General features: G+C 50.2%; 6 protein-coding genes across 6 annotated transcripts; 1 reads left to right on the top strand and 5 right to left on the bottom strand.

Annotated features, from left to right (window-relative positions):
• Positions 1-61: 61 nt before the first annotated feature.
• Positions 62-2,497, bottom strand: VTN49DRAFT_7988 (uncharacterized protein; the record flags this gene model as incomplete). The annotated part of the gene is made up of 2 exons (XM_069416317.1): positions 62-2,377; positions 2,432-2,497. The coding sequence occupies 2 exons, from the start codon at positions 2,495-2,497 to the stop codon at positions 62-64; spliced, it is 2,382 nt and encodes a 793-aa protein (XP_069272349.1).
• Positions 2,498-3,782: 1,285 nt separating this feature from the next.
• Positions 3,783-4,496, bottom strand: VTN49DRAFT_7987 (uncharacterized protein; the record flags this gene model as incomplete). Its single annotated transcript, XM_069416316.1, has 3 exons — positions 3,783-3,807; positions 3,861-4,001; positions 4,075-4,496. The coding sequence occupies 3 exons, from the start codon at positions 4,494-4,496 to the stop codon at positions 3,783-3,785; spliced, it is 588 nt and encodes a 195-aa protein (XP_069272348.1).
• A 1,335-nt stretch (positions 4,497-5,831) lies between these two features.
• VTN49DRAFT_7986 (uncharacterized protein) lies at positions 5,832-7,760 on the bottom strand (the record flags this gene model as incomplete). The annotated part of the gene is made up of 3 exons (XM_069416315.1): positions 5,832-7,007; positions 7,064-7,275; positions 7,328-7,760. 3 exons carry the CDS (start codon positions 7,758-7,760, stop codon positions 5,832-5,834), a joined length of 1,821 nt encoding a protein of 606 aa, XP_069272347.1.
• Positions 7,761-8,027: 267 nt separating this feature from the next.
• On the bottom strand, positions 8,028-10,292 carry VTN49DRAFT_7985 (uncharacterized protein; the record flags this gene model as incomplete). The annotated part of the gene is made up of 6 exons (XM_069416314.1): positions 8,028-8,081; positions 8,133-8,486; positions 8,538-8,733; positions 8,788-9,527; positions 9,579-10,013; positions 10,131-10,292. 6 exons carry the CDS (start codon positions 10,290-10,292, stop codon positions 8,028-8,030), a joined length of 1,941 nt encoding a protein of 646 aa, XP_069272346.1.
• A 1,142-nt stretch (positions 10,293-11,434) lies between these two features.
• On the top strand, positions 11,435-11,929 carry VTN49DRAFT_7984 (uncharacterized protein; the record flags this gene model as incomplete). Its single annotated transcript, XM_069416313.1, has 4 exons — positions 11,435-11,584; positions 11,647-11,671; positions 11,750-11,759; positions 11,818-11,929. 4 exons carry the CDS (start codon positions 11,435-11,437, stop codon positions 11,927-11,929), a joined length of 297 nt encoding a protein of 98 aa, XP_069272345.1.
• A 306-nt stretch (positions 11,930-12,235) lies between these two features.
• VTN49DRAFT_7983 (uncharacterized protein) lies at positions 12,236-13,540 on the bottom strand (the record flags this gene model as incomplete). Its single annotated transcript, XM_069416312.1, has 3 exons — positions 12,236-12,644; positions 12,714-13,263; positions 13,315-13,540. The coding sequence occupies 3 exons, from the start codon at positions 13,538-13,540 to the stop codon at positions 12,236-12,238; spliced, it is 1,185 nt and encodes a 394-aa protein (XP_069272344.1).
• Positions 13,541-13,883: the final 343 nt, after the last annotated feature.

Raw genomic sequence — 13,883 nt, 5'->3', positions numbered from 1 at the left:
GAACATGCCTCACTCTAAATTCAATTGTGATGATTCAGTCCTATGAACACATCATCATACATCAACGATTGCGTTGCCTGACGGACACTGCGATCTGGCGTCCCCCAAAATGCGGCCCACTTAGATCAGGAATGTCATCAATCGCATCCCTATCAACGTCATGGCCCGAGTGACTGCTCGTATGAAGTTGTAATGAGATAAACAAAACTCTATCAAGTGGACCGAAAATGACAAGAGTTGTATTCCCATCACCATCATCTCTAAGGGCCAAGCGATGCGGATCAGTTGCCTCCACCAAGCAACTGCGATACTCTGGAGGAAGCCACAACATCCTTTTACCCTGAAAACACACCCATTGATTATCTTCTATTGAGATAGCAACACTCGATTTTGTGATGGCCCACGTAAAGTGGCCATGGAGAGTTTCGCGCGGGTATCCTGTGATGGGATCCCAGAGTTTGAACACGCAGCTATCATCGCCTGTCGCCAGCAATCGCCCGTCAAGTGAGAAGGCAACAGAGTTTACTCGACCGGAATGGCCCGTGAGAGTCCGATGCAATTTTCTTGTGATGATATCCCAGAGTTTGATCTCTGTCCCAAAGCTCGATGCCAGCATTCGGCCGTCAGGTGAGAACGCCATGGCTCTAAAAGGATGCTGAAGGGTTGTGTACCGCTCGTTCGTTGCAGAGACAGATGCAAGTTGTCGATCGTTATAATCTCTGAGGACTTGGTGCAGCACGCGGGTGGTGGTGTTCCAAAACCTAATAGTCCCATCGCCAGAGCTAGATGCCAGTAGTTGACCATCGGGTGAGAAGGCGACTAATTGAACATGCTCAGTAGGACACCAAAGTTCGTGCAACTCCGCCGATGCGGTATCCCAGAGCCTGATTGTTCCGTTATCAAGGCCAAATGCCAGCAGTCCCCGGTCGGGTGAGAAGGCAACAGATTTAACATCACCAGGATGACAATTGAGAGTCTGTCGTAGCTCGGCCGTTGCAGGGTCCCAGAGCCGCATAGTCCTGTATTCGACTGAATAAGTTAACAGTAGCTGGCTGTCCGCCGAGAACGCAATAAGATCAGACGGCACAGCGGAAACCGCCAAGGTCTGTCGTAGGTTGCCGGCTGTGGGTTCCCAGAGCTTAACGCTCCCGTCACGATCAAGGGATGCCAGTAGTTGACCGTCAGCTGAGATAACAGGTCGATGATTCCAAAACTGACTATTGAATTCCTCGTGTACCTCGCCCGCGCTGAGATCCCAGAGATAAATTGTTCTGTCATTAGAACCTGATGCTAGCAGTCGGCCGTCTGGCGAGAAAGCAACAGAAAGAACACGTGCATTTTGAACCTTGAAAATTCTGCGAAGATGCCCAGTCTCGGGATCCCAGAGCTCAATCGTCCCGGTACTAAAACCAGATGCCAGTAATCGGTCGTCTGGTGAGAAGGCAACAGTGTAAGGAGATGAGAAATATCGGAGATCGGTATGGCTCGCCACTGTCTGATGCAGGTTGCCCGTGTTGGCCTCCCAGAGATTAATCGTTCCCTCAGTGGAAGAACAAGATGCCAGTAATGAGCTGTCTCGTGAGAAGGCAATGGAATTAACCCCGAAAGTATGGCCCTCAAATGTTTGGCGTAGTTGACCTGTTTCGGAGTCCCAAAGCTTAACTGTAGTGTCCTCGGCACAAGATGCGAGTAGTCTACTGCTAGGTGAAAAGGCAACAGACTGAATACCGCCGTCCCGACTTTCAATGGTCCGACGCAGTTCTCCAGTGATGGTATTCCAGAGCTTGATCTCGCCCGATCTCAAGCCTTGAGACGAGATTCCAGCCTTAAAATGGCCAGATGCCAGCAGGTGACCATCTGGCGAGAAGGAAACAGATGTAATACGGTCAGAATGACCCTTTAGAGTCAGGAGCAGCTCTCCCGTTGTGGGGTTCCAGAGCCTGATCGTCGAGTCTTCAGAGCCAGATGCCAGAAGGTGGCCATCAGGTGAGAAGGCAACAGATAGAACATGGCCACTATGACCCTCGAGGGTTTGGAGCAGCTCCCCCGTTGCAGAATCCCAGAGCTTGATCGTCGAGTCCTCAGCGCCAGATGCCATTAATCGACCATCAGCTGAGAAGGCGACAGACCGGACAGCTTTAGAATGGCCTTCAAGAGCTTGCAATTCGGCACTCCAGCGTTCATCTGTCTTTGGTCCATTTCTGATCCACTTTGGTAACTCATTGCTAAACATGTCTCTTATTCGTGATTCCCTAGGCGCGAAGACAAGTGCCGAGGTGTAAAGCTGGAGGGGTGCGGTCTCAATTATTTGCCTGAATTTGAGAATGAATCGTCTTGCATCATACAAAAATTCAGATGCATCGTGAGTCTCTCTGTCCTATTGAACTGTTTAGCAATTCCCTCCTCTCTTCCAATGATATTTCAAGAGTACCTTCACGATCGATTGTAGCATGTCAATGATCCGCACAGCGTCAGAGACGAGTCCCAGCATACTCATTGCCTCAACCCAGTGGAGGAAATGCATCTCAAGAAATGAGAGAGACATATTCAGCCCCGTCCCTGGATTCCGAATTTGAATTAAGTGTTTGGCCCAATAACGACAGGCATATTGAACTTCCGGGCCGAGGTACTTATCGACACAATCACGGTTGACCTCGCTGAGTTGTGCCCCATAGCTTTCCAAGTGGCAGATATTTTTTCTCAGACTGCGTTGCATGACTTCGAGGCACCGTAGAAAAATAATCGTGTGCACGGCTTTTTCATCGATCCAGAAGGGATTGGTGTTCTTTTTCGTGGGATTGAGGAGAAAATCCCGGAACGATAAATGTAGCATCCGTACTGGTGTGTCTAGATCAGGAGGAACGTGAAGAACAGAGTGAAAAGATGCCAATCTGTTGCTAATAACATCCGTTTCCACGTTCAAAAGGCGAGAGAGGGCCTTGATCGATAGAGGGAAGTTCAACAGTATGATAACCCCGACTATTTCTTTGAATTCATGAATCAACTGCTGTGACTCAACCTCATCTTGACCAGTGAGGAGCTGATTGAGTACAGGCATGTACGTGCCATCCATTTTTGACGTGTAAGCGGTCTGATCTGCGAGAATCGCTTCGAGACGCTTCACAGGATTCCATCGTTCGTCACTGATAAATCGATACAGCGTTGCTGCAGAAATAAACAGCGGCACTGCTTTCTCGACGAGTATCCGAATGATCTCGTCCCCTGGCCAGTCAGGTGGTAAAGAGCGCTCGGTTCTCAGTCGCGAGATCTGATGACTGAAATATACGGATATGTCACGTTCGATCACTGACTCTGGGATCTTATGAAGGACGACATCTCGGTGATCGTTTGAAACAGATTCGGATTCAAAACCTAGCATGATGGGCCATTCTGGCCTGCTTGTCAAAAAGAACCGAAGCTGCAGTGAATGTGACTTCTTGACAAATGGTAGCATTCGAAGCAGAGCTCCTACCTGGTCTTGCCCTTCACATTCATCGAGCGCGTCGATCACAATCACCATGCGAGCTTTTCGGCTGAGTTTCATTTCAAGCAACGGCCGAAGGATGAGCTTGTCGAATTGTTCCCTGGGCGCCTTCTCTGAAATATCAGGGTCTTCATCGAGTACCCTACGAATGCACGGAATGAGCTGGGGAACGTTTGCCGCAAGTTGCTTTGCAAGTGTTGAGAATAGTTTCTTCGCACTTCCTCGATCCTCTTCACCCCTCCTGAAGAAGAAGCTCGCGGCTAGCAACCTTTTTGTTTTGAGGCGGCTCGCCACAGTTCTAGAAATGGTTGACTTTCCAGTGCCTGCCATTCCGTTCAGCCAAAATATGCATTTCCCATACGGCGACACTGCCCACTCTTCAATCTCGCGCAGCAATTCAGTCCTTGTCCCTGGTAAGCATTCGGTGTGCTCTTTGTCGTTCTCGTATGAGTCAAATGCTGCCCCTTTTGCGATTCGTAATCTGTCCAAGCAAAGCTTTTCGTTCATCAAGGACCTCCTGTGCAGGAATTGAAGTTAGCCGTTGGAAATGTCCAGATAGAATTGAAGCGTTATCGGGAAGTGCAGCTCACATCTGGTCGATTTGGAGAGCCAGGCTAAAGCATGACCGATATTGTTCAATAGATCTGATAGCCTCAGCTACCTCATGATGGTCTAATGGCCATCCGAATGCACTGCAAAGACCAATTGCGAGTCTTCTTCTCATTCTGCTTCGGGTCGATTCGGGGTCGATTTTCTCCTTCAAATCTTCAAGGGTTGAAAGGCACTGAAAGACTGCTCCGGCTAGGTTTTGCGTGTTTGTAAGGTCGGAACAGTTGGGATCGTCGAGAAGGTTGCGAAGCGACTGCAGAACTTCTTCCAGGCTCTTGATCTGTTGCTGGAATCTGATGATATCCTGGTTTGCATATCTCACTTCGTTGATGTACCTTCCACATATCTCGGCTATCTTCCCCGCGAGTTGGACAACCGCAATCACACTCGCTGCAAACTCCATGTCGAGGACTGCAACCGAAATACTGCAATGCCTGTCCGAAGTATTTTATATAAACGCCGATGTGAATCGAAATGGGGAAACACCATTCATATAGATGATATTGCGAATATCGCTCAGATATTCATGGAATCGCTATGAGACGAGCACGAGCGGCCCGTTTTATGCGGTGGTCGTGGACATTATAGAGATCAGTTCATGCGACATGACAACCATTGCTGACAGATTACTGCATACATAGCCCACAATGCTAAGCAATATTCCTCGAAGGATCAAGAGTAATCGACGGAAGAGAGTCATAGATGCCCCGGACCAATGGCCTGAGACAGAAAGCGGCTGCAAATTCGGAGGAATCCATGCCTGTAGGGCCGCATGATCGTCCTGGGCACTGTCATGCCTTCAGCGTGGAACTTTTACAGCCAATAACGATTGATTCATAAATAACCTATACACTTCAGCCTAGTACAGCCCTTCCCTGTTGATGTGAGCTGCTTCTCAGCCTTGTGTTTATTGTATCCTCCTAGAGAGCCATGAGGACTCTTGGCCGTGCTTCTTGAACGATCGAAACGAAAGACGTGTCGCAATGCCTTGGTGCTGGCGACCAAAACGCTGACTTTTGAAGCTTGCTCCAGGAAGAACATCGTAGGAATATGCCAGTTCTTGGAGCCGCAATTGCTCATCCAGAACCCCGTTCGGTTCGGGTTAGGTATGCATCGATCATATCTTGCAGATCTAATGATCTCCTCAAGTCATTTCTTGGCTTTCAGCCATTCTATTCCTAGTTTAGCGCACGGCTAGCTGTCAATTTTCCCCACGCCGAGAGTCACGTAAGGCGGGATTCTTTCAACCCAAGTTAATCCAAAAGCTCGCTCCCGCTGCAGAATTACAAAAACGTGAGAAAACCGGAAGAGCAGGAAATATCGGAAGCTGAGAACTCATTGGCCGCTCTGGGGCAACCCATATGTCAAGAACCAATCGGATAGGATGGCGTGGTTACCTACAGTGCAGAAGTACGGAATCGACTAGTACGGAGTAGGGATGAATTAGATTCCAATTAGAGCGCTTCCCTCGCAGTTACTTTCTACGAGTACTCGCAACCTCTTAGCCGGATATATTTCGAGGAGGTCAGAAGTTCAGCGCTCCCTCTAACATGTCTGAGACGAATCTTCCGGCTGAACGACTGTTTGAACTCAGAGGGCTGTGACATGGACTGGCATTGCTTGGACTGGTTATGAAGTCCGGTCGGTCGATTCGAGTTGACTGTGTTTTGCCTGGATGTCAAAGTGTGTAATTGAGGCATTCCTTATTTATTCTGTATAGAATGTAGCATGATACTATTCAGGATCTTGTGGCGCCGCGAGCAGTCAAAAAGTCAAAATCAACACCATCTTGCGCCTGGTTGACTGATCTAAGATAAAGCCCTCTGTATCCTCGTTGAGCGTACTCAATTCGCATCTTCTCCGACTGAATCACTCTCCTCTCTTCAATCCTTCTCTTCAACTCCTCGTCGGAGATCTCCAGCTGCAGCTTTCTTGCCTCGACATCACACGTAATCACATCGCCCGTGCGCACGATACCAAATGGTGACTCTGGCAGAGCCGACTCAGGAGAAATATGCAGAACAATTGTGCCTCCAGCTGTACCGGACATTCGACCATCGGAGAGACGCAACATATCCTGGACGCCCTGCCGGCCGAGCTTCCGAGGTATGGGTATCAAGCCGGCTTCTGGCATACCGGGGTTGCCGACAGGTCCAATGCTTTTGAGCACCAACACGGAATCTGGCGTAAAGGGAAGGTCTGGGTCGTCGATACGAGCCGTCATGTCGGCAATGTTCTCGAAGACTACTGCAGGGCCAGAGTGGCGGAGAAGACGCCGGTCCTTGGACGCAGAAGCTTTGATTATGGCACCGTCGGGTGCGATGTTACCGCGCAGTACGACCAACGAAGACCAGGGGTACAGAGGATCTGATAATGGTCGAATCACCTGCGTCGAAAATGGGAAGGATTTGAAGGGAGACTCGTCAAGTACCTCCCCAAGAGTCTTTCCTGTAATTGTCATGGCATTGAGATGAAGCAGCGGACGCAGCGTGTGCATCAGCGCGAGCATGCCTCCTGCGTTGTGGAAGTCGGTCATATAGTTCTCGCCACTAGGTTTGAGGTCAATGAGCATGGGCGTTTTGCGACCAATGTCGTCGAAGGTCTGCAGGGTAATTTCACCCTGGAGCTTGGGATGGCGGTTGACGATGGCCATAATATGGACGATTCCATTCGTCGAACCGCCAATCGCTTGGAGGACTGTGATGGCATTGAGGAATGATTCCTTGGTCAGGATTTCCTGTGGAGTTCGCTTTGCCTTAGCCGCGGCGACCGCGTTCGCTCCTGTTTCCTCTGCTATCCGTAGGCGCGTGGATGATACTGCAGGTGCTGAGGCTCCGCGTAAAGGAATCAAGCCTAGGGCTGCAGTGATGCACGCCATGGTACTTGCTGTGCCCATAACGCCGCAGGTGCCAGACTGGACTGCCCGTCAGCCGGCTTCATTTTCAGTTTTTCAGGTCCAAGTTTGCTCACAGTCGGTGCCAGTTCCTCATTAATGGCACTGATTTCTTCAATATCGATTTCACCCGCGCGATATTTGGCCCAATTGTTTCGACAATCCGTACATGCTCCTAGTCTCTGTCCCCGATAACTCCCGGGCATCATCGGGCCTGTGAGTAGGGGCAAAATGGGCTTGTTCGCAGAGATTCCGCCCATCAACTGAGCAGGAACAGTCTTATCACACCCTAGACGTCTCATCAGCCTAGCCAATTGCGACCCGAACAGACAAACACTCACCTCCAATCATCACACACGCATCCATGGGTTGCGCGCGAATCATTTCCTCCGTATCTATACTCATCAAATTCCTAAGAAACATACTCGTCGGCGCCGCAAAGGACTCATGCAGCGAAATAGTCGGAAAATCAATTGGAAGCCCTCCCTGCAGTTGAACGCCGCGTTTCACGGCTTCGATTAAGTTGGGAACATTGGCATGGCAGGCATTGTAGCTCGAGTAAGTGTTGATGATGCCAATGATTGGCCGCGAGAGCGCATCATCGCTATACCCGAGGGCTTTAATAAATGCTTTCCGGAGAAAGAGAGAGAAATGTGCGTCGCCGTAGGAAGTGAGGTTCCGCCGTAGACCGGTTGCAGCGGCTGGAGACGAGACTACAGGCTTGTTGAGGTCGTAGTCGTCTTCGGGACGGCGGTGATCATTATTTTCTTCCATTGTGCTAGACTGGCATCTACAGTAATAGCAACAAATATGTAGGCCGTCATTAAATCTGATCTACTACATGTCTTGTTGTCATCGAAGGAAGTATGAGCGGGATACGGAGCAATTCCGATGTTGAGTTCGGATTTTTCTCCGGATGACATAATCTGATCGATGAATTGCATGTGAATGCCATTTGTCTACAGGTTTCAATACACGATCCTTTCAAACCGCTCCAGGCAAATGCAACAAGTGAATCGACATGGGTATGCAATTGAGGTATCATGACACAGGTTCAGTCTTTATCCGAGTCTTGTGGCCCGGCGAATCAGTCTCCTGCCCTGCAGTTAGTCGAGTACATATCGAAGGTAGACCACAGACACTTGCCTCTGCTTTTCGCTTTCCTAACACTGAATCCGGTGTAGATGTTCTCGCAACCGCACTTCCTTGTGCTGGCGCTGACGTTGTAACTTCGGCGTAGCAGCTTGCATGGTAGACTCGATTCCCAACTTTGACGGCGTCTTTCCAGATCCAATCCTGCACCTCTTCCGACCAGGTTGACTCAAACTTTTCCTGGCAGATAGGGCACGGTGCGTTCCGGAGTGTGGCGTCACTCGGGGCGCGGATCCATTGTTTTGATTGTCGTGAGTGTTGAGACGTGCCGTCCTGGCTTGCTGTGCCAGTTGTTGAGCCCGCGGCACCGATATCAGCGTCATCGTACTCGCGCGACTTGATCCAATCCTACTTCATGTTAGCTCAGGAAACAAAGATTAAATGGAGATTGTAACGTACCCTTTCGTCAACATACCAGCTGCGGCTCTGGCCACGCTTCGCAGCCTCGGCCATTCGCTGGTTCGTCTTAAAGTGCCAGTCAAGATGCCGCGCCTTCTTCTCCTTTCCTTCCTCATTGGCATAGAATCGGCGACCGCACGTGCCGCATTTGTTACTCTTGGCATCGTAGAGAGTGTGGATCAAAACTGGCCTAGGACTGGTAACAGTCAGGAAGAAAGTCCGTAATCGTTTGCTGCATTCGAACGCTTACATCTTGATAGATGCCGTGCTCATATGCACGTTAATCGAGATCTCTCCCAGTGGCGCCTGCGGCGTGGCTACAGGAGCTACAGGAGGGGGAGGCCGTGGTTGGCCTGGAACAATTAATGGAAGGTTGGGAAACGAAGGAGCCGCAGGAGGCATGGTAGAAGTGACGGGAGGGAGCAAGCCGCGGGCTCGTAATGATGCAATTAGATCCGCGCCAGCAGAACTTGCAGGAGCGGTAGAAGTGGATGTGGGCGTGCTCATAGGCTGGGGATTTGAAAAACTACTTGGAATTGTGGGAGGCGGAGTGGGCTGCTGACGATTTGCAGTCGCCTTGATCAGTTCGGCGAGAGTATTTGAATTCAGCAAGGCTTGCAGATTAGGTTGGGAAGTCATTGGTGGTATCTGCTGATTTTGCGTCGTTGATGTTGGAGCTCCGGTGGGATTTTGAGGTAAGCTGGCCGGAGGGGGCTGCGTCTGCGGTTGAGACGCAGGCCTTGATTGAGAGGATAGAGCGGATACCTGCTCACGAACCAACTTCAACTGGTCCTGCGGGAGCTCTTGTCGTTGAAGAATGCTCTGCAAATCCAACAACGCCTTCAGCCGCTGTTGAACGTTGGTATCGAATGGGGTCGTGGCAAATTCGAGCCGTGCTCCCGTAATCAGGTTCTCAATGTCCCGATGTAACGCACCGAGGTCCACCGTATCCTGCTGAGGTTGAGGTGTAGGGTAGGTTCGCGGGTCAGTCTGCGAAGTTAGCGTATTCCTAGCCACCATAGGAGCGGGAGGGCCTTTTACAGGTGCTGCCTGCTGCGACTGCGTATACGGAGGATATCGTTGTGCCGCCTGTGGTGTAGGTTGTGACGGAGGTGGTGTCCGAGTCCAACCGGGAGGAGTCGCGGTACCACGAGCACGGCCGATGACAACATCCTGTTGGCTGCGAGCTTGTTGCTGCTGAAGAGCTGCTGTCCTTGCTTTTATCAATGCATTCTCGATGCTTCGTGTGATCTCCGGCGGGAAAACAGGTCGAGGGTCGAGCGAGCCGGGAACGGGTTCTTTCCAGGTCTTGAGCATTTCATCCAGCTTTCTGCGTGTGGGTTGGTCGACCAGGGTATATGCATCCATGAAGGTCTTGTAGAGATTGCGACCCAAGAAGAGCGTGTAGGGAGAGCCTACATTCTTGGCCACCGAGTCGACTACATACAGAGCAGGTAACTTCTGCGACGGTGGGCACTACCAACACAATTAGTCGGAGAATTCTACAGGCTGCTGACCATTGTTCCTCTCCTTATAACGGAAATAGATACTATCGTGAGAGAAAACGAAAAAGAGCACGGGAAGGGCACCTACTGTACGGATATGGTTCTCCAGGACTCGCGAAATGGCCATCGCATGCTCCGTGTTCTCCTTGGCTATGACGGTCAAGTTGCTGATTTGGAATCTGTCATTTGTGGTTAGATCCTCCAGGGAATTCTTGTAGTCCTCGGCGACTTCATCGGATGGTAGAGACATCGTGAGAGATGAGCCGAATGAACCGGATTGACGTGCAATGAAGCCAAGTCAGAACGTTGGATCTAAAACAGCATCAGTTGACGCGTTGAAAAGGGGTTCTCAGTTGAGACACCGATCTCGCAACGCGAGGAAGATGGAGCGTTTGCCGAACGATCGTTGTCCACCGATCTTGTAAAGCACCAGGCCTGTTTTACAATCCTCTTTTTTTCTTTCCCAATTCGCTCTTCGTTTCTTCTCCTTTGTTTTTTCCGTTCTTTTTTTTTTTTTTCTTCAGGCCTCACTGATTATTCCTCCTCTTTCTTCAGGGCAAATGCCTTCTTCAATATTGACTCAAGAACACGTACAGTCTCGGGCAATAAGTGGGAATACAACAGGGAACCTTGTAGAATGGCTTGCTACCTATCTTTCGCACACAGAATCTGAGAGAAACAAGGTGAAAGCGTGCTTTCTGTTTTGCCTTCCTTTTGGTCTTTATCTTCCAACCTTAACGATGCAAAAGAGCAAAAGGACCTCTTGAAAAACCAGCAACCGTACACCTTGTCTTCCTCAACTCTTGAAACTCGGTATCCTTGGGAAAAGGGGGAATAGTGACGAAAGAATGAGAATAGGGTATGTGCGAGGAATCGGGTCAAAAAGGCGTATGCGAAGGCGTTGAAACAGGTGACGAGAATGTCCAGGTCAAATCATCAGCGTGAAGGAGATTGGTGAGAGAACAAGGACACCACGAAGAAAAATGAATGTGCCAAGACATATTCTTAGTCAGCATGAATGCGGATTTTTACACCTCAGGCACCAGCAGTCCCAAGTCTCAACCTGCTCCTGTTGCCTGTTTCAGGTCCGCCGCCCGCCAAACGAAGTTCCAGAACAACGAACATTCACGTGAATTACATCCAATCAGAGTGCAGACACCTTGAAGATCACCGTGCCACCGACGATTCCGGGCCCGAGAACGTCATCACCCGACGACAGGCGTTAGGCGTCTAGCGACCTCTGTTCCGTGCTCATGGTAAACGCGACAGATTAATCTACGCTCAGGCTCTAAAGTTCAGCAATTTGCGACACTTATTATCCTTCCCAGACTACTCCGTATTGCGACTACGAGAAAAAGATCAGTTTTCATCAGCTAAGTGATCAGAGGCACCATGAAGCTCTTCCAGTTATTCTTCCTCATCACTGCGCTGCTCGCACTCGCTCTCGCCGGCTCGGTCGAGAAGAAGTCGTTCATTGTGATGTTTCCGGAGGGCACGCCGAACTCGATCATTGAGGATGCGAAGAAGGCCATTGTTGACGCTGTATGAGATTCATCGGATCCGCTTGATGACGGGGTTCAAAAGCTAATCAGTCACTTCTCTAGGGTGGCCTGATTACCCATACATTTGGTGAGTTTAATTTTTTTTTTTTTTCTGAGTTCTATATAAGTGATGCAGGAACACTAATATTGTCATAATCATGAACAGCACTCTTCCGGTATGCTCCCAGTCTCGAGTCATAATCAAGGCATGCTCCTTGTTGACTACTTGTTCAGAGGATTCGCCGCAGAAGCACCCTTAGCCGCTCTGGAGACAGTCCGGACTCTTTCCACGAATTATCAGCCCATTATTGAGGAGGATCAGCCTGTTTCGATCAACGCAGCATAAGCCAAGAGACGGATGATGGTTGTTATCCGTCTGCCTCCGGCATTGGAGGAACGAATGATGTGTCACGAATGAAGAGGGATCATGACAAATTGTTAGCTCTGTAAAATAATCTCTTCGGCAAATGTGCAATTGATTCGCTATCGCATTGGTACTACTCATGTGCATGGTCCAGTCCATGGTACATTTAATGCGCTACTATCTCCAGCATACAAAACTTATATACGCGACTGCCCGTCAAACGCCGTCCGACCCAGCCGAACCTGCTCCAATCCCAGCCCGATGAATGTTCAAACAATAACACAGAAATCACACATCATCGTCTTCTGGACTCTTGATATAGCCCGACTCTCGGTCAGCAGTGCCTCGCATGGCGCCACTGATGGCGAGTTTATCTGCAGCCTCGTTACCGGGGTCCTGGTTATGTCCCTTTACCCACTCAAATATTGTCTTGACACCCAGCGACTCTCGCTCGTCGATCTTGGCTAGAATGGCTTCTACGAGGTCTCTGTTTTCAACAGGCTTACCGGCCGCAGTCACCCAGTTGTTACGCCGCCAGTTGATGGACCAATCTGTCACGCAGCCGATGGCATAGTGACTGTCGGTGAAGATGGCGACGTCGCGGTGGCGCGGCGCGATGTCCAAGGCGCGCAGGATGGCCGTCAGCTCCGCTCGCTGGTTTGTCTGGCGGCTGCCTTTGAGGGGCTCAGAGACATTCCTGTTTGAAGAGCATCACAGTCAGAGATGCTGAACGCAAAATACAAGGGTCACATAATCTCGTTCGTACCTTTGGTCCCCCGGCCCGAAGTAAACACCCACTCCCGCTTGCGCTGCTTTGGAGCCATTCTTCAAAGAGCTCCCATCTGTATAGATGCGCAACATTCCAGGAGTCGCCGTCGGCTGCAGTTTTGTAGCCGCCTTTTGCTCTGGTTTCTTGTAAACAATTTTCCCCGATATCGGATCCAAACGAACATTTGGATCGAAGCCATCTTCAGCCCCTGAAGGAAGAGGCGCCTGATCAGCGGGCAACTCAGCACCTTCTTCATCGCGAGGAGGCTCGTGTGTCATGCCGGGAGCAGGTCGCGGTGTGGCACTCTGCTTCTGGCCCAATCGCACAAATTCTTCCGCCTCCTTTCGGGTTGAGAACTTCTTGTATCGCGGCCGCGAGAAATTTTTGATCTGCGCCTGCGCTTCAGCCCAATTTGTGTAGACTCCCGGCACATGCCCATGTTGAACACCGTAGAATCGGGTTGGCTCTTGAGAATTGGCAGTTGTTGAGAAGCTCTTTTCTCCCGTGAGGAAAGACCGCGCTTCTTCAGCAGACGTAAACGACCTAACTGTCTCGTCGTCAGTCCAAGCACCTCTAATCAATGTATGAAACCACGAACAGACTGCGTTCTTGTAACCGCTAATTTGCTTTAGGCAGTCGTTCCAATTGGCGTAAATCCCGGGCCGAAATCCCGCCTTGACGGCATAATACTTTGTTTCTCCTCGTTTTCGTTTCAAACTATTCGGCGCGGGCGATTCCGCTGCGCTCCTCTTCGCGGGCGGCGTCGGTGCGGTCACTGGACTCGGTGACGGTGTTGTGGCGTCGGGTCCAGTTGTCGAGGCCATGGTGACTGGCGAGGCCGTCAGCGGACGACGACACAGGAGTAATACGCTGTGGTTACTTCTCTCCCCAGCCGTTCGAAGCGCATTTAGTACTAGATTCGGCAAGGTCCTCGAGGAGCGGGCCAGGATGCAGTCGATACTCGTGATGGTAAAGATGCGAAACACACTTTGGTATTTTCAACAAAGAAGGGAGAAATATCCAGTCAGACATAAAGTGGCCCGCACAGAGAAAAGAATGAGAAAAATATAACAGAAATAACTCGTGATGGTTTGGAGGGGAACAAAGGCGAGTAAGACGGGGTGTGTGAACATCGCAGTCCGCAGGCTAGTTATTACATAAGCATGT

Source organism: Thermomyces lanuginosus, assembly GCF_041956635.1.
Source record: "Thermomyces lanuginosus strain ATCC 200065 unplaced genomic scaffold VTN49scaffold_7, whole genome shotgun sequence".
Classification (NCBI taxonomy): domain Eukaryota; kingdom Fungi; phylum Ascomycota; class Eurotiomycetes; order Eurotiales; family Trichocomaceae; genus Thermomyces; species Thermomyces lanuginosus.
Note: the sequence above shows the minus strand (reverse complement) of the source record. Positions and strands in the feature narration are given on the sequence as shown.